Raw genomic sequence first — 26,447 nt, forward strand, 5'->3', positions numbered from 1 at the left:
CGTTCGTAGGGGAGCCCTTTCTGGGCTTTCCGGAGAGGCTCTCGGTGTGTTCTGTGGGGTCACGTGTTCGCTCCCTCCTTTCTCTCCACCACACCCCCCACCCCTGGCACCACCCGCCCCTCGAGGTCTTAAGATAAACTTCATAAACTAGGAAACCCGATACCCCCTCCTCCCCCTGGCAGGGTTGCCTGCAAAGGCCAAATAATAACGACAACTGCATTTGAAGAATGGCGCGTAGAAGACTTTTTAATAGCATTTCCATACCTGCCTTAATGGATCCAAGTCTTGTAAAGACCAATAATTTATTATTTTTAATGAGACAGAAAGCATTTCTTTCTCTTTCTATGCTCATCGTCTGATTAGAAAGAAAAAATATATATATATATATTTATATAAAAAAGGAGTTCCAGGGAGCAAGAGTTCTTTCATATAAAAGGGTAGCTGTGTTGTGGAAAACTTGTACATTAAAAAAAAAAAAAAAATTGGATCACTCTGGTTCTAAGCCCTAATTGGTCAAACTGGAGGTTGGCAGTGACAGAGGGGTGACTGAAAGATGGGCAGTGATTCTAGAATGTTCTGTCCTAGAACTAAGCGGGTTAACTAGGTGAGATAATAAGGCACGGTCAGTGTGGATGCTTCCTTTTCAGAGAATGCTTCTCAGAAACGCCGCAGAGAGGGAGCCTAGTGAACACGGTGGTGGGCCGTGTGCAACGCAGGAACCGCGGTTTTCGCCCAGATCCGGTGACACAGCCCGGGGCGTCCGTGAACAGGAAGGGCAGCCCCTGGAGAGCGGAGTTCCTCCTTTCCCCCTTTCCTGTCTGAGCGGCTTCCTTTTGCCAAACAGCCCAGGTCAAAGTCAACATGAACTCAAACTCCAACGGTGCGGGCAGGGAGGGGACGCGCAGGGGGAGCCCTGTGCCCCGGGACGAATCCTTTCCTTGCTCTTGCTGACCACCCCCGGGCTTTCCTTACAAACGGGGCTTTGTTCCCAGCGGCTGAGCAAAGCCTGGGGGCCACCCTCGGGGGTGGGGCTTTAGTACACGTGGACGTACGTTGTTTTGGTGTCCGTGCCCAGGATGTTCTTGGCAGTGCACTTGTAGAAGCCGGCGTCTCTCTGGGTGGCCTGCTGGATGGTCAGCGAGCCCTGCGGGTGCAGGAACCTGTGGCCGTGCGCACGGGCCTGCGTCCCGGCGGTCAGGCGGGACTTGTCGGGGAGCTCCCACGTGATCTCGGCCTTGGGGATCCCCATGGCCATGCAGTTCATCTTCACGGTGCTGCCGGGCCGGGTGTAGATGACCGGCGTGGGCTCGCTGGTGATCCTGGGAGGGTAGGCGATGACGATGACGGGGAAGCTCGTGACGGACGGGCCGCGCTCGCTCTCCGCCTTGCACGCGTAGGTGCCCCTGTCAAACACGGACGCCTCGCGCACGGTCAGCGTGCCGTTCTCCCACAGGGAGAAGCGCCCCCGGGTTTGGGGTCCCTGCAGAGCCACGCCGTTGGGGAGCGTCCAGGAGAATCGAGCCGGCCTGCCGCCGGGGGACAGGCATTGCAGGTGCAGGGTCTCTCCGTTGATGATGCTGACCAGGTTGTGGTACTGCTTGTTCGGCTCGGGCTTCAGCCCCACCTTCAGCGAGACCAGCCTCTCCGTGTGGCCGGCGGAGTTCCGGGCCACGCAGCGGTACGCCCCAGCGTCCCCCGAGGACAGGCCGCTCACGTGGAGCATGCCGTCACTCTTGTGGTAGAAGCGGGCCAGCTGCCGGCCGCTCTGCAGCTCGGTCCCGTTGGGAAGCACCCACGTGAGAGTGGGTGCCGGGGTCCCCGCGGCTGAGCAGTTGAGGCTGATGGTGTGGCCGGCCGTGGCGGTGATCTTCTCGTTGACCGGGTCGTGGAAGACGGGCTTCTCCATGGGCTCCAAGACGGTGAGCTGGACGATCAGCCGCGCTTCCCCGCCTTCGTTGCGCCCGATGCACGTGAGCTGCACCGAGTCGCTCTTCCGGAGACTCTTGATGTCCAGCGTGCCGTTCCGGTGGATAGTGACCCGGTTCCCGTAGTAGGGCGCTGGCAGAACCACGCCTTCCGGGAAAGCCCATAAGACTTTCGGGGTGGGGACGCCTTCTGCCTGGCAGTGGATGAGTTTCCGGCTCCCTCCGGCGGCTATCTCCCGCACGGTGGTGATGGCGTTGGGGTTCCCGTTGATCTTGGGCGACTGCACGTCCACGCGGATCCAGACGATTTTCCGGTCCTCGCCAGCGCTGTTCCTGACCACGCAGGTGTAGTTGCCGCTGTCCGCGCGCTGGGCTTTCTGGATGAGGAGGGTCCCATCCTGATAGATCTGGTACTTGTCGGAGGAGGTGGGGATCAGCCTGTTCGTGGGAGAAAGCCACATCACCCTGGGCGTGGGCTCCCCTTTCGCCTCGCAGGCCACGGTGACCACGTCCCCGTAGGGGACGTGGACCACCGAGTACGTCTTGTTCCGGATGGCGGCCGGCTCGGTCACCACCTTGACGCGCACCGTCATCTCATCTTTGCCAACCTGGTTTTCGGCGAAGCAGGTGTAGTCCCCTTCTTCGCGCATGCCCACCTCGTTGAAGTAGAGGGTGCCGTTGTTGAAGACCACGTAGCGCTTGGTGCGCCCGCCGCTGTCATCGGACTGCATGAAGGAGCTGACCAGGCTGCCGTCCGGGAGGCTCCAGGAGATCTCGGGGTTGGGAAGGCCCGAGGCCACGCAGTCCACTTTGAGGTCCCCGCCGTAGAAGACCCTGTGGTCGTTCTCCTCCTTGTGCTCGATCTTGGCCGGCTTCATGACCACGTTGACCTTGAGCACCCCGAAGTCATCCCCGACCTTATTCCGGGCAACGCACAGGTAGTCCCCCGCGTCCTTGTCGGTGACGGACTTCACCACCAGCGTCCCGTTGTCGAACACCGTGACTCTGGGGTCAAAGCTGCCGGAGAGAAAGACAAGAGAGAAGACGTCAGAATCCCAGATGCTACACCTGGGCTGGGGGTCCTTGGAATGCAGCAGAACCACATGGGTCTGAGAACTAACTATAAGCTCACACGACTGACCACTCCTGAAGGAAGTCAGCTCATCTTTGCAGCCTGGACGGCACTGCGTCCAAATACAGAAATTATGTATTTACAGCCAACAAGACGTCCCCCTTGAGTCTGACCTTTTGGTGGCCTGGCTGCTGATTAGAGAATGTGAAATGCAGTCAAAGACAGCAGCCCTGTTAGGGTGGCAATGTGTCCGTCGAGCATTTGCCTAGCGGCCAGCGCACACTTTATGTTAACGATCCAGTCAGGTAGAATGAATGTGAGTTAATCTCATAAAGAGATGAAGTTCTGCCCTGGCTGGTGTGGCTCAGTGGATTGAGCGCTGGCCTGCAAGCCACAGGGTCGCCGGTTCGATTCCCAGTCAGGGCACATGCCTGGGATGTGGGCCAGGTCCCCAGTGGAGGGTGTGGGAGAGGCAACCACACATTGCTGTTTTTCTCCTTCTCTTTCTCCCTCCCTCCCCCCTCTCTAAACATAAATAAATGAAATCTTTTTAAAAAGAGAGAGATGAAGTTCTTGGTGGAAAAAGTGCTGTAGAGCCTGTTTTTAGTCTCAAGGATTTTTAAAATTGATATTGGATCCCGCTAGGTCATCATGCAATGGTGAATGTTCAACTCAGTGCTGGCCGGGTAGCTGCGTTGGTTAGAGCCTCCTCCCAATACACCAAGGTTGTGGGGTCGATCCCCAGTCACAGCACATATAGGCCTCAACCAGTGAAGGCACCAGTAAGTGGAACAGCAAAACGACTTTTCTGTCTGTCTCCCTTCCTCTCTCTCCCTCAAGATCCGTTTAAAGAATGTTTACGTTGAACCCAAGCTCACACACCTGTGAGCAAATATGTAGAAAAGGCTTTTGTTTCAACGGGACAACACGGAACATGTTCAAAAGATCTTCCCTGGGCCCGAGACATGCTTATGAATATTGTTGGTTCCTCGAGCAAGTGAGAGCTAATGTCAAATAACAGCAGGAGCAGATCTGGGAGGCTCTTACTTTATAACCGTCCCGGTTGAAAATCTCAGTCACAGGCACATCGTAACAGCAGTGGGAGTACTAGGGGTGGGGGGAAGGCTTCCATTTAACCCCTAAATACTTTCTCAGGAAAGCACAAATCTACCCCTCAAACTGCCTTGCAGATACCTGGAAAGAGAGAAGCCTGCCTGGGACTGCAGTCAGCCCCACCTCCAGGTTATTGTCGTCTATGAAAGCGACCGCTAACAATCATTAAAGGACGCATTTGGTTGCCTTTCGATGAGAGCCACGTCAACCTCACTTGCTGGGATAAGGAGGAGATGAGGATCATTTAACAGGTCTTGGCGTTTGAACCCCCAAATCTGTAGAGTAGCACATGCCTGTGAACATTTGCGAGCTTCAGGAACAGTGGTTCCTCCCCCCGACTCTTATCGGCATGAGCTGAGACACTAAGCAGCAGGCCCGCACATCACTGAGTTTTCCAGCTTCCTTATCTTTCAATCGTTCCAGTGTGGATGCACAGCTGGGAGGGCAGGCATTTATAAGAGGCACAGGGGCTGTTTAATTACACCTAACGAGGACGATCCGTGGGCAGAATTTAGTACTGATGGAGCGACACACTGGATGGTTTGTGGTTTATGGCGAGATGCCACTAGAACTGTTTCAAGTTGTGCGGGACGATATTCTTTGACACTTAATACTGCCTCAGCGGGGCCAAAGGCAACCCGAAACACGGCTCTCCGTGGGAGTGCAGACCCTCGCTGGAAGACGTTCCAGGCAAAATTGGCTACGTCGCGTTCTGAATTGACTGAGCCAGGTGCACAAAGCACCACCCAGCCTTCCAACGTTCACGGAGGGAAGGAGAAAGCACCTTCGCCCCTTCTGGGCATCGGAAAGAGCTGGGGAGACCCTGCTGTGCTGAGCCCATGCTCGCTGGCCTCTTCCCGGCCCTGGGGAGGAAGGCCTGCTGACGTGCGCTGGGGATGCCGAAGACGCACCGGAAGCCACAGATGCGCCCTGCATTCACTGGGCACTGTAGTTTCTTCCCTCTGGACCTCAAAATGCTCTCACAGAGGCGTGCACGCTCGCATCAGGGCTAAAGGAACCTGTGCGGCGGGCTGTCCCATGCACTGCGGGGCGTCGTCAGCATCTCCGGTTTCCACCCCGGGAGGTAGGAGCAACTCCCACCCCCAGGGGTGCCAAGAATGACTGCATCGATGGGCGCCCCCTGGGGGTACAACCAGGTAGTTGCAAACCACGGCCATAGATAAATACATGATAGATAGATTGATAGGTAGCTAGACAGATGGATGATAGATAATGGGCAGATGGACACATGATAGATGATAAAGTCACATGACAGACTAGAGACACACAGATGACATAGACGGGGGACCAGGTAGATGGATGAGAGGCACAGGGAGTCTTATGCCAACAGAGACTGTGAACTTCAGCACCGAGACTCCCAGACAGGGGGCGCTCTGGGAGCTTGAAGGTGCTCGGCAGCCTCCCTGGTCTCCACCCCCCAGGTGCCAGGAGCCACCTCCCTTCCCTGAGGCGCATCAGCCAAAAACCCCCACAGGCCCTGCCAAATGTCCCCAGGGGGACAAAATCGTCCCCTCTGCTCTAGGTCCACACGTCTGGGAATTGAAGACAGCGGCATAGAAGCCGGTTTCCTTCCCGCACAAATCTTATTCCTGAATCCCCCACGTGCCACGGGGCTGCTGTGCTAATGCCTTCAGGTGAAGGGACAGAGACGCCCAGGCTGTCGGTCACAGAATCGTCGGAGGATGGAAAGTGCTCAGAGGGGTCACTTTGTAGCTCATATAAATGTCTAACCGCTGTGCTGTGCACCTCAGCCTGATACAATATTGTACGTCAGCTGTAAATTTAGAAATCAAAAATTAAAAAAATAAAGCAACAGGGGCTGCAAAAACGTCGTGCCTTCAATAGTTTGTTTTACATCCTTTCCTTAAAGCCGTTTAAATACATGTGAAGCTTCTATGTATTTTGCACAAATGACATATTAAAGCAGGTGGCTTTTATGTAATGTTATCATAGAAGATACAGTTAAAACTAAAATCTTTAAAACAAACTATTCAGCCCTAGAGGGTGTGGCTCAGTGGATTGAGCACAGGCCTGCAAACCACAGGGTTGTTGGTTCAATTCCCAGTCAGGGCACATGCCTGGGTTGCTGGCCAGGTCCCCAGTAGGGGGCGCACGAGAGGCAACCACACACTGATGTTTCTGTCCCTCTCTTTCTCCTTCCCTTCCCCTTTCTCTAAAAATATAAATAAGTAAAAAAAGAAGAAACTCTTTGGTTCATTTGGGGGTGTGGGTGGCAAAACAGGGGTGCTGGGCTCTGAGGACCAGATTTCCTGGTGTGAAAACACTCGCTCCCAGGCCAGCGCACACACACAGCAAGACCTGCACAATCTCCATCCTGGACACGGACACTCCCTGGAGCGGGAAGGGGAGGCGCGCGCAGGAGCCCAGTGGCCGAGCGCGAGTGAGGTGCGCGCGTACCTGAACAGCGCGTCGATCATCCGCTTGGACGGCAGCCTCCAGAGGATGCGGGGCCAGGGGTCCCCCGAGGCGCTGCAGTCCAGCCGCAGGGTCCCGCCGTAGTGCACGTTGGTCCTCTGCGGGGAGGTGCCCGTGATGCGCGCGTTGGCCGCCGCGCGCCGCACCGTCAGCTGCACGGTCCTGCGCGCCGTGCCCACCAGGTTGGCCGCCACACACTCGTAGCGCCCGCTGTCCTTGGGCGCCAGGTTGCGGATGTAGAGCGTCCCGTTGGGGAAGACGAACAGGTTCCCGTGGAGGAACTGCGAAGGACGGATCTGGGTGCCGTCCCAGAGCACCCAGCGCACGCTGGGCAGGGGCGCCGCCTTGGCGGTGCAGTGGACGTGGATGCTGAGCCCCGGGGGCAGGGAGATGTTCTCCAGCTTCTCCTGGTGGATGACCGGGGGCAGCGCCGCCACGTGCAGGCGGATGGCCAGGCTGTCGGCGCCCGCCGCGTTGCTGGCCACGCACTTGTACACGCCCCTGTCTGTGAAGGATGCCTCCTTGATGGACAGGGTGCGGTTCTCGTGCAGGGTGACCCTGCCTTCCACCGGCGACACGTTCTGCCACACCCTCCTGTCGGGGAATATCCAGGAGATTTGGGGAGCCGGGGTCCCCTTGGCCAGACACTCCATGGCGATGGTGTCCCCCAGGTAGACGGTGACGTCCTGGTAGTGGGAGGCCAGGATCTGGGGCTGCTGTGTGGTGACGGCCAGCAGCACCACCGTCCTGTCGGCCCCGTGCAGGTTTTTGGCCGTGCACAGGTACTGGCCCCGGTCCTGCGGCTGCGCCTTGCGGATGACGAAGGTGCCGTTCTTCAGCACCTCGAAGCGCTGGACTCTGGTGTTGGGGGTCATGACGGCTCCTGGGGGGTCAAACACAGGGACAATCAGCTTCCCCAGATACACGCCTTTGCAATCAAGAGCAAACAAGCGCCATGAACCAGAGACGAGGAACGCAAAGACCTGCCCCACCTGAGGTCCCCAGGTGGGCTGTGGGAACGCCCAGACTTGCCACCACCTCTGCTCAGCCAGCGTCAGCCGGCCCTTCTGGCTCCGTCTGGGGGCGCTGAGCATGAGGGGATGGTTTCAGGTGGCCTGTCCCGACAGTGGACGGGGCCTGTGCTCCTCGTTGTCCCCCCTCTCTCCAGTCCCCGTGGTTTATAAACTAGGGACACTCCCGGGTGCCTCACTCCCACCAGCATCATTGAGCCAGCTGAGCCGAGCCCGCTCAGTCTGCTTTGTGCGTTCCTTCCTGGGGAAACCGCAGTATGGTCTGTTGTGTGTGTTCTCCCGTCTGTCTCTCTGCTCCCTGACCCGGCCTGCTGCCGCCGCACGTCACCCTGCGTGTGCGGGGCTGTCCCCTTCTCGGGAACAACGAGGAACCGGCTATGTTCTCAGTAGCAGCTGTGGCTCGTCTGTTGGCCTCACCACACCTGAGCAATTATCCATCCCATGTTCAAAACCTGGAAAACCATCATTTTTAAGCCATCTTTGCTGTGTTCCTGGATCTTGGCTTATACTACGGGCTATTTGTTTTGTTTTGTTTTGTTTTTCATGGTGACTTTCTTCTCAGCCTGTTGCTTTATTAATTCTAAGACGACAGTCCTACTTTTCGAGAGGGACTTGGAATCCTGGAAGTGCTCCCCAGTCCCGTCCCTGAGTTTGGGTCGTGTCCTTTGCCAAGGTAACACTTCCCCTGAGGTGCCTGCAGTGTCCCCCAGGATGGCTCCCCCAGGGGACTCACACAAATGCTGTGACACTCCTACCGCAGCTGCCAACCCCACTGCGGCTCGCTGCAGAGCCGGGCTGCTGGGCAGACGCGTTGGCCCAGACCTCCGCAGGCCAGGTGTGGCTTGGCCGTCCAGGTGATGCAGCGGAGACGTCAACCTGCTTCGTGCCTGAGTCGTTGTCAATGACAGGTGGCCATGGGCATAGAAAGCTACCTGCTGCCCACCTGCCCCCACCACGGGATCCAACCCCCCACTGCTGAATTTCATGATTCGAAACTACAAGAACACTTGGCTATTGCATGTAGTCTGGGGCAGGAGGGAAGATGCTGGCCAGGCTGGGCTAGTATAAGCTGGTGTCCACAAAGGAGCTCATTTGGTTGCTCCGGCAGTAAAAGCTCAATGAAATAGAGGAGCTGTGACTATACATGTGAACACCCAGTGAGTTCGAACGGATTCGCTCAGGCACACAATGACGAAGGTCTCCTTACAAATTGGGGCTCGCTCACCAAGACGCAGCCGGCCAGCAGAAGGGGGTTCCTGGAAATGGGGAGAATGCGTGTGAATGTCTGCGAACCCAGGGATGCTCAGAAACGCAACGGGGTGCATCCCGATGGACCAACGCAAGCTGCCTGGGAAGAAGGTGTCTCCCCTCGTAGGCTCAGTCCTTGCAGAATGACAACCCCGTGGTGTTGCCGTGAGCCACCTCCAGCAAACTGGCTTAGGGATCACGCGGAAACACGCAAAGCAAATGCGGGGAAGATTGAACAGGTTGGTCTCCCTCACACTCTGAGCTCCTGACGTGTGGCGTGCCTGCCACACACGGCAGACAAGGAGGCACACGCAGGGCGCTCCTGGGGGCTCTTAGCATAAATCGCCGGGGTACAATCCAAAAGGCGAGGGAAATACCACAGCTCTGATGAGAATGCAGACCTGAGGGTCACAGCCACGTCCAGACAGAAGGAAAGAAAACGGGGAAAAGGCGCAGCTTCCACGGAAGCTGTAGCTTCTCCGACATCACTTTCTTGCATCAGCTAGCAATCATCTCTGCGTTTAGAGAAAGCAGGTGTCATTTCTGTGGAGCAAAGCGCTTTGTGCAAAGCGGGATTCTGCCGACTTGCATGCCTCCGGAAGTCTTACGCTGAAGCCCTAACCCCCGGAACCTCAGAATGGGGCTGTGTTTGGGGATGCATTTCGAGAGAGCTGGCGAAGGAAAAGTGCGGTGAGTTGGGGGCCCTGATCCTGTAGGACTGAGGTCCTCATAAGAAGAGGAGATGGGGACACAGACACACCCAGAGGGATGCCCGTGTGAGGACACAGCGGGGAGACGGCCGTCCCCATACCCAGGAGACAGGCCTCAGGGGGAGGCAGCCCTGCCCAGCCCTGGGTCTCAGCCTCCAGCCTGCAGGACGGGGAGGAAGAAACATCCGCAGTGAAAGCTGCCTCGTGTATAGTGTCTGTTACGGCAGCTGTAGCCAACAAATGCAACTGTGTATCTAGAGTCAAGTCAAAGCAACATCTCGTGACCTCAGAACAATGCGCATTTACCTTTACAAGCCACCGAAAGGCCCAGGGGACTCTACCTGCCCCCCTGCCAAACCTACACTGCACCTTACAGGGCAGGTAGAAGACTTCGGTTGGGGGGAAAGCTAAGAGGTTCCTTTGTGAATGATCCCTAAACGTACATTATTTCCCCTCCAAAGAACCTGTCACATGTGTCCTAGTTCCTTACTTCCTGTCTCCACAAAGCAACAGGCTTGAAGCTGGGGTCTGTGATGCCCCCTCTTTCCCTATCAGCCGGTCTCCCCCCACACCCCCCACCGCCTCTGCTTGTGCCTGAGGCCACAGAGAGAAGTACCCCGTCTGACAGCAAGTCCCAGTTCACATGCAGGCGCTTAAACATCCTACCTGTAGACACCTTGGTCCAGGTGACAAAAGGCTTGGGTTTCCCTGTTGCCTCACACGGTAGCACGACATCGGTCTCTGCCATGACAGACACAGTCTCAGGGGCTTTGGTGACAATCTGGGGCTTTTCCCCAAGTGTCCAGAATTTGGAGGCAGGCGGTCCTGCGGCAGAGAAGAACTTTGAGCTGCTCTGATGGAAGCTTCTGGAAGGAGGGCCCGCGGATGTCACGAAGGGCATGGAGCTCCGGGTGGGGTGGACCACGGGCAGGTTCTGCATATTTGTGGAAGGTGGGGACACCGTGCGGGGGCGGGGGAACAGCGGAGGGGCCGGGGGACCCAAGTCCATGTGGCTGACGCTGTGGGAAAGGACCCCGTTGGAGGGACTCGGGTTGACTTTTCTCTCTGCCATCCCTGCGGGAGGTGAGGTTGCCGTTGGGGGCCTGACAGTAACTCCCAGCTGTGGGAAAGAGAAAGTCCTATTGAAGAAGAAAGGGAACCTCCCACCGGGGTAATGAGGCACCCTTGCATTCGGAAGCTTGCCCACAGGGTCTCTTAGATCGGGCAGCTTGTTACTTCCAAATACTCTGGAGTTGCCGCTGAGTCGCTCAGCTCCTCGGTCAGGCAGGTTGTGAGGCTTGGAACTGTGCCACGGGCCGCCAGGAGTGGCGGGACCCGATAATTTGGGGGGCATAGAGTGCTTATTCGCTGGCAAAACCCTCAAAGGATATGCCGTTATTCCCGGTTTATTGGTGAGATAACGAGGGGGCTGCAAAGTGACCACGTGTCGGAAGGGACTCTGTGTGGTCATATGAGGTGGCCTCATGGTCTCTCTTGGGGGGACTGGGGTCGGTTGGCGGAAAACGTGGGCTCTCCCATCCTGGTGGTGAGGATCCGGGCCACGTGGAAGGATGTTTTTGGACCTCTCGTCCGATGCTCCCTTTCCTAACCCCTGCTTTGGAGTTAACTTAACGCCTTCCTCCCTGGGAGTGGGGGTGGGTAATTCATTTGTTGTCCATGTAGGCTCTGTCCCCTCCGTTTTCCCTGGGGTTGCTTTGGACTGTGGGATCCCCACATAATTGAAGGAGACATTTTCCTTGGAATCCGTTGACATTGGAGATGCTGTTGGCGTGAGAGGTGCAGGTTCCGTGCTGGTTTGTACTACAGCCGCGAGAGTTGTGGGTGGCGGTGGGGACGCTGGTTCTTCCACTGGGGCAGGAGGGCGGAGGGGATTTTCGGGTCCAGTCCCAGCAGGAGGAAGAGCTGCGGTGGTTTCATAAAATTCCTGACCACTCAGGGTGGCTTGTGCCTGACGTGAAGATGAGTCTGCCTCGGTGCTTGCGAGAGAGGTTGAAGGAACGGCTTCCTCCTGTTGAAATACTGTCGAGACTGCCGCAGAAGAGGACACTGCAGAGGGAAGCTCCGTGCCCTCTGACTCTTCCAAAAAGGGGGACGAGTCCATCAGGTTTTCCGAAGATGTGGTGGAAGGTGTGTCTGTGTGTGGCGTCCCAGGCTGCGCTGGGCTGGGCAGATCCCAGCCTCCAGGTCCCGCAAAGCCAGACAGACGGGGTTCTTCCTTAAGTGCCCCCGTGGCGAAGACCTCGGAGCCTGAAGGGGATACGACATTCATGCCTGACTCCTCAGGGACTAAGCCGTCCCTTTTACCGTCATCGACGTTTGTGACGCTATAATTCTCCTTCTCTTTGTCATCGGATGCAGGCTGACGTGTGGCTGGAACGGTGTCTTGGAATGCGTGACGAGGGGCAGGCGTTTTGAGGGTGGTTTTCCCATAATCTGCCACTCTAGTTGTCTCCCGGGGCCCCCCGGCTCTCAGAGAGACGGTTGCAGACACAGGCGATGTTTCTGCACCGGGGGTCGTGACGCTGGCACGCTCATTTTCTGAAGAAGGACTGGGCTTGGACGCAAACACGGTGGAGCTCACCGTGGATGTACTATACCGATGCTTGTTGGGCCTCTTCCCGTGCTTCCTTCGCGGGCTTCCCTTGGTTACCTGCTCTGCCCGTGTCCCCACTTCCACATGTTTGGGGGTCCCAACCGTGGTCTGCACCCAAGATGTAGGAACCAGCAGAGCGTCCACGTGTTTGGGGGTCTTCACATCAGGCGCTTGGGTTGGTGGAGTAGAGAAAGTCTCCGTTGCGGCAGAAGTCGTGGGTGGGGTCTGTTTGTGCCGATGTCGGAGTTTGTGGGGCCGTAACCTCCTCCTCCCATTGGGTCTTTTCCGAGGAGAGTGGGTGGTGGGTGCTGGTGGCATAGTGGCCTTCTGGGTTGACATGGTCGTAGCGACGGTGGTGGTGTCCTTGTCAAACAGAGAACCGAGCGTGGCTTCCCTGGGGCCCTCAAAGGCAGCCACGCCGTGCTGGCCGCCCGGTGTGGAGTCAAGCAGAGAGCTGGACTGCTTGCGCTGACTCCTCCCGTCGGGCCCCCTGGAGCGTGGGGGGTGTCTCTCCACCATATCCCCCTCCTGGAGCATCAGAGAGTTCTTCGCGGCGCCCTTTTTCCTCAGGGGCTTGCCTTGGGTGCTTACCCCAGCTTTCGCAAGCAGGGGGCTGTCCGTTTCTTCTTGCCGATGACCTCGCACTGGGACATCCGGCTCCCCTGCAGGCTCAGGCATCTGGGACTCAGCCAGTGGGGACGTAGAGGTTGGAGTGAAGTATCTGGAGTCCTGCACGTTCACCTTATCTGCATCTGGTTGTGAATTAATCTCCAGTGCTGGGGAAACGGATGTCTCGAGCTCTGATTCAGCCATGGATGTCTCGAGCTCTGACTCAGCCACGGATGTCTCGAGCTCTGACTCAGCCAGCGAGGTGGCATCCAAAGAAGACTGGTCTTCATGGGACGGAGGCGCTGGCATGGGTGCAATGCCGCCTGCAGACCGGTCCTCTGCAGGGGTATTTTCAGCAGCAGGCTCTTCGGAGGTCGCATCCCAGGTCTGTGGAACAGGAGAAGGCTTGGAAGGCACAGAGGAAACCAGTGTAGTGGCTGCAGCCCACATTGAGGCAACTTCACTCAGAATCAGATCCCCAGGCTTCTCTGAAAACTCCTCGACGGTGAATTCTTCCAGGTCTGGGCTTGTCGCTTTGGCGTCAGCTAGGGACACGCCCATCTGGCCTCGTTCTAGTCTCGAGCTGCTCGAGGAAACGGTACCGGAAACCTGCTCTTCCTCCCCGAATAAAGATGCATCCGCCGAGGATTCTTCGGCACTGGCCGCGGTCTGCCCCGGGGCGATGGAGGGAGGAGAAGCCACAGGCAAGGCGGCGGTGACTTCTAGAAGCAGTGATGGAGGAGTTGCGCTTTTCACGGCCTCGGGCCCTGTGGTTCCCTTAGGGAGGTTCTTCCCACGCACCCTGGCGAGAATATCTGCCCAGTGCTCGGGGTTAATCTGCTTGCCGGCCATGTTGATCCGTCGTCTGGACTCAAACACCCTGCGACCTTCTGCGATGTTGCTCTCCGGTTCTTTTTCCGAGTTCTTCCAGGGTTTCGGCTTTCTCCGCCCCTTCTTGGATTTTCCCGCGTCCTCCTTGGTTTTGAGGAAGGTCTCTTGGTCCTTTGGATGCAGAAGTCTCCTCGGAGGGCTCTCATTGTCGTCGCCCGCGCCGGAGCCTCCTTCATCCTCCACAACGTCTCCTCTGAGCCTCGGAAGAGTCTTCCCACCTGGGCGTCTGCCTCTTTTGGAGGACTTGCCAGATCCTTTCTTGGCCACGGTGACCCCCACTGTGAAACGGTCAGCCCCTTGTCGGTTGACAGCCACACATCGGTAGAGCCCGCCGTCACTGACTTGCACCTTGGGGATGGACAGCGTTCCGTTGGGCAACAGGTAGACTTGCGATGTGTTGGCCAGGTGATGCACCATCCTTTTGTTTGGGAGAATCCAGCTTACCTGGGCTTCAGGCACCGCCTGCGTGTTACACGGCAGCAGCAGGGACTCCCCTGGGTTCTTTTCGATTGTCACCGTGGGTCCACCCGAGGGCTGAGCGGCAGGAGGCTCCACGAGAAGCCGATAGACTATGCGGTCCATCTCGTCCCTCACCTGAGCAATGCATTGGTACAAACCGGAGTCTGACCGCTCCGTCGACTTGATCCTCAGCCACCCGCTGGTGAGGATGGAGAACTTGCCGTCCGGGTCCTCCATCGGACCTTTGAGAACAGAGCCATCTGGGAGCACCCAGAAAATGGACGGACTCTCTGAAGCCTTCACGTTGCAGCTCAGCTGACAGGACATCCCTTCCAAGACAGTCTGAGCTCCTTGCCCGGCTGCGGCGGGCTCGATCATGACCCAGCTCCTGGCCCGAGCCTGCCCCGCGTCTTTGCCGGACAGGGTTAAAGAGAAGTGCGCGTAGTAGGACAGCAGCACCTTCTTGGCTGTACTCTGACGTCGGTTGAGTTGCAGCTGTATGGAAGGCTGTGTGACCCACTCAGGTTCTGCAAGAATGTGGGCCCTGACCCCCGTATAGTATAGGGCATCCTCGTTGGCGTCCTGCCGGTAGTGCACGGTGTCCCCGGGGCCCTCGGTGACCGTGACTTCTTGGTGCAATGTCACGGGCACCTCACTGTAGTAGGCGATCAGTTTCCACAGCTTCTCGTACTTGTCCCGAGTCATCGGGCACTCAAAGTCCAGGGCGACGGTTGCGTTGATATCTATCTCCTGAGAGTCCGTTTGGTTCAGCTGCAGCTTGTACGCGTCCGTCGGCTTCCTGATGTCGCAGGCCAAGCTCACGGTGTTCCCGTGCTCGTCGGTCATGTTCAAGGAGATGTTCCACGGCGGGAAGTGCAGGCTCTCCGGGGACAGCTGGCTGTCATCCTCGGTGTCCTGCTCTTGCTCGTCCTCGCTGCTGCCGCTGCTGCTGCTGCTGCTGGCGTTGTGTCTCAGTGGGGACTCGATGGAAGGCTTCACACAGGCCATGTCCCTCAGCTTCTGAAGCTCTTGTTTGTGCAGCTTCTTGGGGCTGAAACACGTGGCACAGAGCTGGCCGCCTTCGTAGGCTTTGTCTTTCTTGCACTTCAGAATCCCTGTGACAGAGAAGCAAACAGACATGTGACACGTTAGTGAAGCCGACGACAGCCGTGGGATAAAGGAGCTTCATTGGCACAAGGCTGTCACCTGCATGCCTTTCCGTACTGATTTAGCACCTCAGTCCCCTTGCCTCGGGGTCTTCTCTTCTCATCCTAACTTGGGTGAGTAGGGTGTGCTAACTGCACAGGGTTTGAGGACTATGGGCGATGAATAATGAGTACTGTTTTTAGTGTATTTTTAAATTTTAATGTTTCTTCTTATCCTTACCCAGAGACATTTTTTTTGTGTCTTTTAGAGAGAAAAGGAGAAAGAGAGACAGACGGAGACAGAGAGGGAGAGAGAGAGAGAAGGAGAGAGAGAGAGAAGGAGAGAGAGAGAGAAGGAGAGAGAGAGAGAGAGACATCAATGAGAGAGAAATATCGATGGGTTGCCTCCTATACGTACGTTAATGGGGATCGAACCCGCAACCTTCTGGTACATGAAATGATGCTGCAAATAACCAAGCCACCTGGCCAGGTATGAGATGACGTAAACCTTCTCGGTGGTCCTGCGGTATTTACTTCTCCCTCCCTGACCCCAGTTTTCTATGTGACTTTTGGAGTGAGCACCTCAAAATGCAAATACGATTATTTCCGAAACCTTTCCCAGCACACACCACCGTCCATCCACACAGGGGCACACATGAACACACGCAGACACAGACACGCATGCCTGCACAGGCACATGTGAAGGCATGCCGAGGTGGCCCTGTGCCTCCTTCCACGGGCCAGTATTGATGAACCAAGTGGAGTTCCAGTCCCCTGCTTTGCACCCCACACTGGGGGACTAGCTCCCACCAAGGACGTAGGCATGGAGGTACCATGTGTATTTCGTCATTAAAAGGGCTAAGAAGCAGAGGTGCCTCTGTCTTTCCCCTCTGATTGTCTGATGAAGGAGCGTTAGCTCCAAGTGCAAGGTGGGCCCACACATAGGAGCACCTGGCTCCTCCCGCAAGGCACGGAAGAAGGCCACCTGCCACCGGAAGCAGCCACAAGAAGTGGCAACATCAGCTGGCTGTGCTGGAAGTCCCTGGATGGGCCCGGGCTGAGAGGCGAGGTGGGAACTGCAGACGGTGAGGCCTCTCCCAGACGCGAGCTTTTGTCAAACATGTGACTGCGGGGGAAGAAGCTGGCCCCTTGCAGGTCTCCCAGACACGTAGCTTGGCAGAAGGTTGAGCAAGCGAAATGGTGTTGCGTTGGATGCCAGTTTGGAGTGACTGGCGCAGGGTAACTAGGGTGCACAGTGAGACCAGCATGCCACAGTAGGGTGAGTGGTAGGTAGGTGGACTGACCTCTGTGTAGGAACTACCTGCCAGGAGCATGGGTTTTATCCTAAAAACCATGGGAAAGCAGTAGAGCATTTAAGTGTGAGCTGGTTCTTGGTGCAACAACTTGTTCTAATAATGGTAGAACGGTGGACTGGAGAAGAAGGGAGAACCCAGCCGGGACACTCCACTGTCCTCCCAGACACGGAAACAGAGGCTCTGGCTGGTAGCTGTGACGAGGGACACAAGCAAAGAGACTCAGGGTGCGGGAAGCTAATGGCCCCTGAGAATGGAATCCAAGGGCCAGGGGTTGGGGGCAGGGGGTTATGGGGAAGGATGTAAAGAAAGGAAAAGGAAAAAAACCTTCCTTATGTGGAATCAAAATCTACATTCTTAGCACTTGACTTGGGTCCTGAAGCTGTTTGGTCTCTGGATCAATACAGAACACCTCTCTCCTCCCCGCCATCCATAAGTGAATGAGCCCACAGGCACCCCACCCTGCCCTTCTCCAAGCCCCCGTTGCGTTCTTCCTCACAGGACATGATACACAAACAGCCCACACCCAGCTGCAGTGCAGGTGAGACACCCTCTCCCCTTGCTCACGCTATGAGCTGCATCGTCAACTGTATGCAACTGACTAAATGGTCACGACTGTCGCCGTGGCCTGGTGGCTTGGTGGGTTGGAGCATCATCTCATGATGCATAATAAGGTTGTGGGTTCAAGTCCCAGTCGGGGCACACGCCCAGGTTGTGGGTTCAGTCCCCCATCGGGGTGCGTATGGGAGGCAATCAATCAATGTTTCTCTCTCACATCGACGTTTCTCTCTGTCTCTGTGCCTCTCCCTTCCTCTCTCTCTAAGATCCATAAACATATCCCTGAGTGACGATTACAAAATAAATAGATAAATAAGTGAGCTATTTTTTAAACCATAATAATGCACTGGAATGATGGAAGAGATGTCTCCTGACACTCATTCTCAGGTACGTTTCCTGCCTCCCTCAGCTGCTGCTGTGATTTCACCCCATGCGAGCTACAGCGGCACCCGCAGGCGGGAGGAAGCCGCTTCTGCGGACAGGTGAGCAGAGGCACGGACCGCCTTTCCCCCTCACCTTTGGACTTGGCCTCCCACTGCACAAACCACCGCATGGTGCAGTCGCAGGCCCAGGGGTTCCCCTGCAGGTAGAGGTTCTCCAGCAGCGGCATGCTCTGCAGCATCCCGTCGGGGAGGCTGCGGATCCTGTTCTCCGCCAGGTACAGGTGCCGGATGCTGGAGAGGAGGAAGTAGCCCAGGAAGGAGAAGGTAGAGAAGGTCCCGGGGTGCAGCCTCTGCAGCAGGTTGCCCTCCAGGTGCAGCAGCCGCAGGGACGTCAAGCCCTGGAAGGCTTGTGGGTGGAGGAACTCGAGCTCGTTGTGGTCCACGTGCAGCCGCACCAAGCTGCGGAGCCCCTGCAGGGTCCGCGCGGTGATCACACGCAGCTTGTTGTAGCTGAACTTGAATACCTGCCGAGACAGGGGCGAGACAGTGGTGCCAGGTCCCGTGCACCATTGCGAAAGCCACAGCGAGGAAACAGAACACAGAGCACAGGGCAGGGAGGGGACAGCGTGAAGCTTGTGGGTTGTTCAAGTCTGGTACCCACCTGGCTCCATCCGTAGTTATTACGATATAACTGACTGTTCCCTGTGCTGCTGGACTTTACATCCTGGGGCTCTTCCGTACCTGCTACCCTGTACTTTTTAATCGCCTCACCTTTTTCACCAGCCCCGCAACCCCCATCCCCTCTGGCAAACGTCCGTCTGTTGCATGCTTCTACTTCTATCTTGTTTGTTTATTTTGTTCCGCATGCACATGAAATCCTACGACATTTGTCTTTGTCTGACTTGTTTTACTGAGCGTAATACCCTGCGGGTCCGCCCGCGTTGTCCCCAGTGGTAAGACTTCCTACTTTCTCGTGGCTGACTGACATTCCATCGTGTGCGTACACCGCATCTTCTTCCTTCCCTCCTCTCCCAACTCGACTCCTGAGTTGCTTCCAAATCTTGGCTGTTGTAAATAATGCTGCAATGGCCATACCCCCTTCTAAAGCTGAGTCAAAGGAGAAACAGAAAATCTGAACACTAATTACACTAAAGAAATCAAGTCAGCATGCTTCTTTTTAGGTCAAAGGCACTGTGTTATAAATTACTAGGGAGCACTGTAGTGTGTTCCTAGTCGTGGCCGGTCCCACAAGCTTCATTTAGAGAGGTTACAGAACACCCGGCTGTACCTGGAGGGAGCCGAGGTCTCTCAACACGCCATCGGGAATAGTGGGGATGTTGTTTCCATGAAGCATCAGTAGCTCCAGCTTGGTGAGTCCCGCGAAGGAGGCTTCTGACAAAGCCTGTATACTATTGAACCTAAACGAAACACAAGGGCAATGAGACTCGAGACTCACCCATCCCACACGGACACGATCGCCCCACCTTGCAAGAAACAGCTCAGCAAAAACCATGGGTTCTGAGGTCTTACGGACGCTGTTCCCAAAGCCCAAGCATGTTGTGTGTCCTTGTCCCTTTGTTGGGTGCCCAGCACTTCTGTGCCCTCGCCCTCGGTCGGTTCAGGCCGGTCTGCTGGGAATGGTGTCAGAATGTGTGAATGTGGTCAGAGGCTGTCTGGGGAGATACTCAGGATTTAGACTTTTAGAAGAAGGCAGTTCAAACGGCCCCTCGTTGGAAACACCACAACGATGAAAGACACATGGGCCCCAGGAATGGAGAGAAGGAGCAGTACCGGAAGTAGCTGTGCATGTAGTAAGAAAGCACTCTGAGCTAAAGGACCAAAAAGAAAAGAAAAGAAAAAGAAAGAAAGAAAGAAAAGGGAAGTCTTACCCTTTGCGACAGCAAGGATGGACCTGGAGTGCATTACAAGTGAAGTAACCCAGTCAGAGAGAGACACGTACCACATGAGCTCACTCAGATGTGGAAGCTACTAAACACAATAAGCTGACAACCAAAATGGAAACAGAGGCACAGACAGACGGACAGATGGACAGCTGTCACAGGGGAGGGGAGGAGGATGGACGAACGAAGGGGACAGGAGGAGCTGACCCGTGGACATAGATAGCAGTGTGGTGCAGACACACGGACGGGGGATGGGGGCGGGGGCCAGGGGGAGGGAGCAAAGGGGGAACGATGGGGAACATCCACAGTGGGGTCAACAACAAAACATATTTTTAAAAAACCAGCAAAGTAAAGGACCAAATTATAACACTCAGAGCCAAACACGGACACCCTAATTTCACAAGAACAAGCTGCCACTTCTGGTAGGTTATCTATGTTATTGGTACATACTCTAGTGTGTTTTGGGTTTTGGTTTTGGCTGAAAAAGAGTAAAGATGGTTCCTGGACTGGGAAATCCTCATCGTTACGTTGCAATGACACAAGGAATCCCCAAGGTTAATCCCTGAAGAGCCCATTATGAAATGAACAGGGCCCTGGCCGGGTGGCTCGGCTGGTTGCAACATCACCCTGTGTGCACCGCAGGGTCACGGGTTCGATTCCCGGCCAGGGAAGATGGCTAGCGTGCAGGTTCCATTCTGAGAGCACATAACGCAGGCTACCGATTCACGATTCCCTCACATCAACGTGTCCCTCTCTGTCTCACATCAATAAACGTGCCCTCGGGTGAGGACTAAACACATTAAAACGAATGGAGGACTATGTACCTCACGCTGTGGGAGGTCAGTTACGCTGTGTGAGTGTTTCTCCTGAAACAGAGCATATCTAGCCCAACTTTATTACGTCCTCTTGTCCCCTCAATACAAGGGAAGGAGTGTGTAGAGAAGTCACACGAAGAGCTCGTAGGTGAACGCAGGAAATGCTGCCCGTGCCAAATCTTCTCGTAAGCACCTGCGTGCCCAAACTCACCGCTATCTTAGAGTCGACAGCTGGATCGTTCCTAACTGTAAGAGCCTTAGTAAGCACGTTTCAGCTATAAACTCTCTTTTAAATCTGTTTTAGATTATTTTTAAAATTTATACTTTCATTATGTTGGAGGTACAATATAAGGTCGTCTTGTGGGTTAACACAGTGCCTGATTTTTGTTCTCCTTCTTTCGGATTGTGCAAGGCCATCTGTGTTGGATGGGGAGCGCAGAAAGGAAATGCAGAACAACATCTAAAATTTTCTCCCGTTTTTGGAGTTTGATGCTTGCGTTCAAACAGTAAGGAAGGCCGCGGTATCAGGTGAGGAGGTGGGGTTGGCAGGGAGCTGGTGCGCAGGGAGCTGGAAGGTCACGAGAAAGAGAGAGTTTCCTTTGTGCTGATTCCCCCGAGAAGCGTTGGAGAGTTTTAAGGAAGGGAGGGATGTGAGCAGAGTCATGTGTGAAGGCAACTTAGCTGGCCCTTGTGTGGGGAAGGGGCCAGAGACAGCCAGGAAAGCAGGCAGGAGATGGCCATGACGAGGGACACAGCAGAGAAAGGCGGGTAGAGACCTTCCAGAAGTGCTGGAGGGAAGAAGCAACGAGGAGGGCTAAGCGAGGGACTTGCGAATCAGGAGCACACTGCAGGGACCGCTTCCACCCGGCTGTGAGCACGCACACAGACAGACCAGGCTGAGCCAGACAGGTGTGTGTGGGCGGTGGGCGGCTGAAAATGACATTCGCCGTGGTGTTCTGTTGAAGAGGTTCGTGGCACTCCAGGGTGAGGGTGGTACCCAACAGCGGGACAGACACCCAAATGAGCACATTCAGCTGACAACGGCCAACGGACTCACAGAGGAAAGCCCTGGGCGTACAGGTCATCTGCAAGACACCAGGAGTAAAGATGGGGACAGAGGCCAGAAGGGGGAAGGTGTGCAGACGGAGGAGGTGCAAGCCAAGGGCTCAGTCTCCCCAAAGTAGATGCCCTGTGAGCTCAGGAGCCTGTTCTACTGTACCTCCTTTTTGTACTTGTTTTTAGCAGTCACCAGAGAGCTTCAGATGGGGAGAAGTGTCTCAGACACACAGCAGGTGGGCGTGAATGGTGACCACGTCCATCTACAAACCAGCAGCCATACCAAGTGTCCTTCTCGGCTGCTGACCGGCAGCTCCTGGCTACGGAACGGACTAAGTGAAACGTTTTCTCTCGCCTCGGAAATATGTGCGAACCTGCTGCAGGGATACCAGGTAGTATCACAGAGCAAAATTAAAAATTAAAAATTAAAACTAGGAGAGCGCTCTGCGTATTTCGGAAATTTCAAAAAGACGTTGTCAGAATCAGTTTTAATCAAGGGGGAAACATGTAAAGCTATATGAATTAGACTCTCAGTGGGTGTTTTTATTTTGTTTGCTCGAAAAAGGCTTGGAAAGTAAAAATTTTGGCTGGGGGGCGGGGGGAAGCTTTAGGGCTATCCAAACAGGAAAGAGCAAATCTCTTTCTAAATCCTGACTGGGGATTCTAAGAACATCTGTGTGTGGGGAAGGGCTGTGAGATTATAGATGTAACTCGAAAATGGGGTACGTGGGTTCATGTTACAAAGCAAGCCCAATGGAAATAACATATTCCACGTATGTGCAGTGAAGCTATTCCTTAGTTATTTTTTTTTCTTTTCTTTTTAATGTCCCGGAAAAGCATCTCGAGGATTAAAATGCTAAACTGGGTCCTAAAAAAAACTGTATGGTTGTATAAGGGAAACTGGTTTAGATATTAATATTCCTGCTTCTGGCAAACTTCTTATTGTTTCCCCCAAAGAGCTATTATCTTTGTGGCTGGGTTTTCAGACAGTCAAATAATCAGATTTCCCAAGATTTTATTGAATAACGACTTAGTGGCCTGTTGCCTTGGGTTAAGGAAGTTTCTGTCTTATTGTATTAACTTCCCATTATTTTATTCTACTTCTGGACTTTGAAGTAAAAAAAAAAGAAAGAAAGAAAGAAAGGCCCTGGCTGGTGTGGCTCAGTGGATTGAGCGGCAGCCTATGAAATAAAGGGTCACTGGTTTGATTCCCAGTCAGGGCACATGCCTGAGTTGCGGGCCAGGTCCCCAGTGAGGGGCATGCAAAAGGCAACTACACACTGATATTTCTCTCCCTCTCTCTCTCTCCCTTCCTGTCTAAAAATATTTTTTTTAATCTTTAAAGTAAAAAGAAAGCAAGAAGATTTTTTAAAAAATTCTGTACATCAAGGTGTAAACCCTGTATTCATGGATTCAAGTTTGACTTCTTCATTTCATTAAAATGTCTCCACAGGGGATATTCAGCAAACCGTGACTTAGTTTTCTTGATTTCTAGATGATCAAAAGTAGTAAATCCAAATGGTTCTTTACAGTGAAAATTGTACGCAAAGCACCCGTAACTCATAGCAGCTACCACTTATGGATATAATACACCTTGAAATTGGGGGAATAAAATAAAATTTTAAACTATAAAGATTCTACCTGGAATGCATCATGAAAATATCTCTTCAATCGATTAATATTTGAAATAGGCAAAATCTTAAAGAATTCTTTTATTTCCTGGCACACACACTTGCCTCATCTACGTCTGTTATTGTTTTTTTTTTTATCATTCCTTAATCGTTTCTGAAGGCTACTTACATAATATTCTTATATTTTACGCATGGGTGGTGAGCTTGGTATGGAGAACATGCCAGGAAATGGTTGTCAGGGAAATGGTCTTTGCAGGTGAAGTTGTCACGGTGCTTTGCTCGTGAGCTTTATCACCGTGGCGGCAGCTGATGGAGACATTGAGATAATTGCCCAAATGCAATAGTTTTAGTAGTTAAAAAATGCGTCTAGAAAGAGCTCCACGTGAAGGAACATACACGTGCAGAGGCGCACACACATACATGCACCACCAGAGAAACCCGCGGGCCGGAAGGCGAGCGGGCTCAGGCAGAACGTGCTACAAACCCGAGATTGATTCTTTCCACGTGCGGAGAGATGCCGGCGGGCACGGACGCCAAGGAGCGGAACGTGCAGTGCACTTCGCTGGGGACGTAGCAGGCGCAAGGGCGCGGGCAGGCGCGCGCGGCTGGAGGGCGCGCCCAGGCCACAATCAGCACCACGGACAGTGCTCGCCAGGGCGCCCACGGTGGCATCTTGTCGGGGTGCGTGGTCCCGGGAAACCTGCGGGGGGAGGGGCAACCACAAACCCAAATGCGCGGATGGTCAGGGAGCCCTGTCCTCGGCTTCAGCAAATGTTAGAATCCGGCCTCATGGTTCGCGACGCTTCAAATATTTGACTCAAAAAGCTGAAACGTATTTTTTTTTTTTTTGGTCGTTAAGGTTCGTCCTTGATGTAGAACATAAGCTTCATTTCTAACTCTGGTAGTGCAATTTGGAAATGTCACTACAGTGTGGGTGAGGGTATAGGAGAGAGAGAGAGAGAAGGAGAGAGAGAGAGAGGAAGAGAGAGGGTGTTATGTGTCCGCCTTTTGCGTTCACACCGAGTCATTCTACACTGTTACGCATTTAAATAAAACTCACCTACAAGGTCATCATTACGAGGAGGATTTCTTTCCTCCAGCGACATGCGTTACAGTTTTAGTTTTATCTTAAAAGCGCTCGAAGAGGCATCCATCACAGCGAAATCCCTTCTGTCCTTTCTGGGTTGGCTAGCATCCTTAGTTTTTATTTTTCTGGGAAAAGCTACAGGGCTGTCATGAGGCTGCATCCTTTTTTTTTTTTTTTTCCTTGAAAGAGGAACTTTGGGGAAACCTGTGTAAAATGTGCCGTGACGTAAAGAGGGAAAGAATAGCTGATGACGTGTATTTAGGGCAACATCCACGGCAGGAAAGGATGAGTGAGGTCAAAATAAAAAAGTAACGAAGGAAGAAAGTAGTAAAGTGAGAGAGAGAGAGAGAGAGAGAAGGGAGGGAGGGAGGGAGGGAGGAAGGAAGGAAGGAAGGAAGGAAGGAAGGAAAGGGGAGCAGAGGAGAGGAGAGAAGGGAATTCCAACTGCACATTATAAGGCACCGGTTACCTTCTTCACAACGTCAGCGATTCTATTTTCCCGCCCTGGGCATGTTACCTCCCGTTTCTGTCACCTCTCCAATGGAGTTTATATAAAAACAGTAATCCCCATGGAACGTAAAAGGCAGCAGACGGAATCCTCTCCTCTCCGTTCGCCCCTGCTCTGGGCCAGCGCCCGCGGCTGACAACAAACTCAACACCCGCTCGTGCACGTTAGAGAACAGCCCACATGCCTAGCGTTTGCGCCCCTTGCCTGGCCTCCGCACACAGCCTCCTAAGCCCCTGCTCGGCCGGCCTCGCAGCCGCTGCTAAGGAGCCGACGCTGCAGGCAGCTTTGCAGAGAGCAAGCCCAGGCTCCACCTCTGTGCTCTGGAACCAAACGCTCGGCTCTGCAAAGAGGAGTTTCCTGGCTGGCCTGAGCCCAGGGCTCCCCGGCCCCGCCTGCGCACTGGACTTGGGCCCCGGGCTTGTGCCAAGGGCATGCCGGCTCACGCCCTGTGTCTGCAGGCGGACCTGGCTTGGGCGTCCCTCTGCCTTCCTCCCGGGTCCTCCCGTGGGACCGAAGGCACGCGCCGCAGGGGACCCTAGTCCCCTGTCCGCGAGGGAAACCGCCCGGAGCCTGCAAGGCCGCCGGGTGCCGGCTACAAAGCCTCGGAAAACTGCTGTGCACACGCCCGGGGCGCAGAGCCTGGAGCGGCCAGGCGCGCAGCCCTGACACCTTGGCCCGCTTCCAGAGCCCAATTCGACGCGCCCCGCCGGCGGCGCGGAGAAATAGGAGCTTCCGGGAACGTGGCTCGGGTTTCCCCTTGGGTCCCCTGGGAGCTGGACACCAAAAGCCGCCTCCCCCAGCTGATGAGTTCTGCAGCCCCTGCGTGGCTCAGTCCCCGGCGGGCCGCGGGTCTCCGCGTATCCAGGGAAAGAGAGGAGGAGGAGACTTTGAGCGCCTGGAGACGGAGTTGTTGGGGAGGAGGCCCCGCTTGCTGAGCTTCCCCCACCGACGCAGGGGTGCAATCGGTTTCCCTGGGGGATCCCATGGGTCGTTTCCTGGAAACCAGGGGTGGAGAGGTTAGGGGTCTCCAAGAGGAAGCGGGGAGGAGGAACTGAGAAGGGTCGGATTTCATCAGACCTAGTCAGCCCGCCCTCCTGCCAGACACCATCGGCTTCACCCCTGACTGGCAACTGGCTCCCAGTCCCTTAAAATAGCGCAGGAACAGTGGAATATGCCTCTTGGCCTTCAGGCCCCTCCTCCCCGTCTTTCCCTTGGCTACCCCCGAATTCTCTGCACCCCTTGCAGAAAGTGACAGTGTCCCGCCACCGGGAGCCCAGGTTGCTCTCGGACCTCACCTGTCCTTCGGAGGCCGCGACCCACGAGAGCGGTGCGCCCTGAGTGTGCACGGGGCCGGAGCGCGGGAGTCAACGCCCGGAGTCCGCCGAAGCCGTGCCCTTCCCGGGGCTGGGGGCGAGGTGACACCGATTCCCAACGCGGCAAGGCGAGCCGACGCCCTTTTATTCCCTTCGCCGACAGTCTTCTGAGTCCACGCCTCGGCCCACCCCCACCCTGCCCCACCCCAGGGAGCCGGGCGCGGGCGCGAGCCAAGGGACCCTGGCCGCGCCGCCCTGCGCTCAGCCCTCCTCTCGCCTCTTCATCGCTCCTGGTCCCGGGTGGGCACGCCTCTCCCACTCCCGCTGGAAGAAGGGCAGGCGCCCAAGGCGCGGCTTTGGGGAGGGCTATTCCTGCTCGGAGAGAAATTCCTGGGACCCGGGTGGAGGGGGGGGGGGACGCAGGGAGCGCTGAGAGCCGCCGCAGTGCCTGTGCCCCGAGCGCTCTTCCCGGCAGCCCTGGAGAGGGTCTCCTTCCTTTCGTGGAAGAGAAAAGCAGCAGGGTTTGCACTCCTGCGGGAGGAACGAAGCTGCCTCTGGCCGCTTCTCGGAACCCCAGTGCGGGCGGGAGCCGGCTGCGCCCCACCAGC

At 55.3% G+C, this 26,447-nt stretch overlaps 1 protein-coding gene across 1 annotated transcript; it reads right to left on the reverse strand.

Moving 5' to 3' along the window:
• LOC139440585 (matrix-remodeling-associated protein 5-like) lies at window positions 1-25,928 on the reverse strand. The gene is made up of 7 exons (XM_071220385.1): window positions 25,822-25,928; window positions 23,416-23,631; window positions 18,817-18,946; window positions 17,662-18,052; window positions 10,223-15,244; window positions 6,550-7,450; window positions 1-2,942 (listed from the first exon to the last, which is right to left on the reverse strand). The coding sequence occupies exons 2-7, from the start codon at window positions 23,601-23,603 to the stop codon at window positions 1,034-1,036; spliced, it is 8,541 nt and encodes a 2,846-aa protein (XP_071076486.1). The 5' UTR covers window positions 23,604-23,631; window positions 25,822-25,928; the 3' UTR covers window positions 1-1,033.
• Between the last annotated feature and the right edge of the window lie 519 nt (window positions 25,929-26,447).

This window comes from Desmodus rotundus, chromosome Y (genome assembly GCF_022682495.2).
Source record: "Desmodus rotundus isolate HL8 chromosome Y, HLdesRot8A.1, whole genome shotgun sequence".
Classification (NCBI taxonomy): Eukaryota; Metazoa; Chordata; class Mammalia; order Chiroptera; family Phyllostomidae; genus Desmodus; species Desmodus rotundus.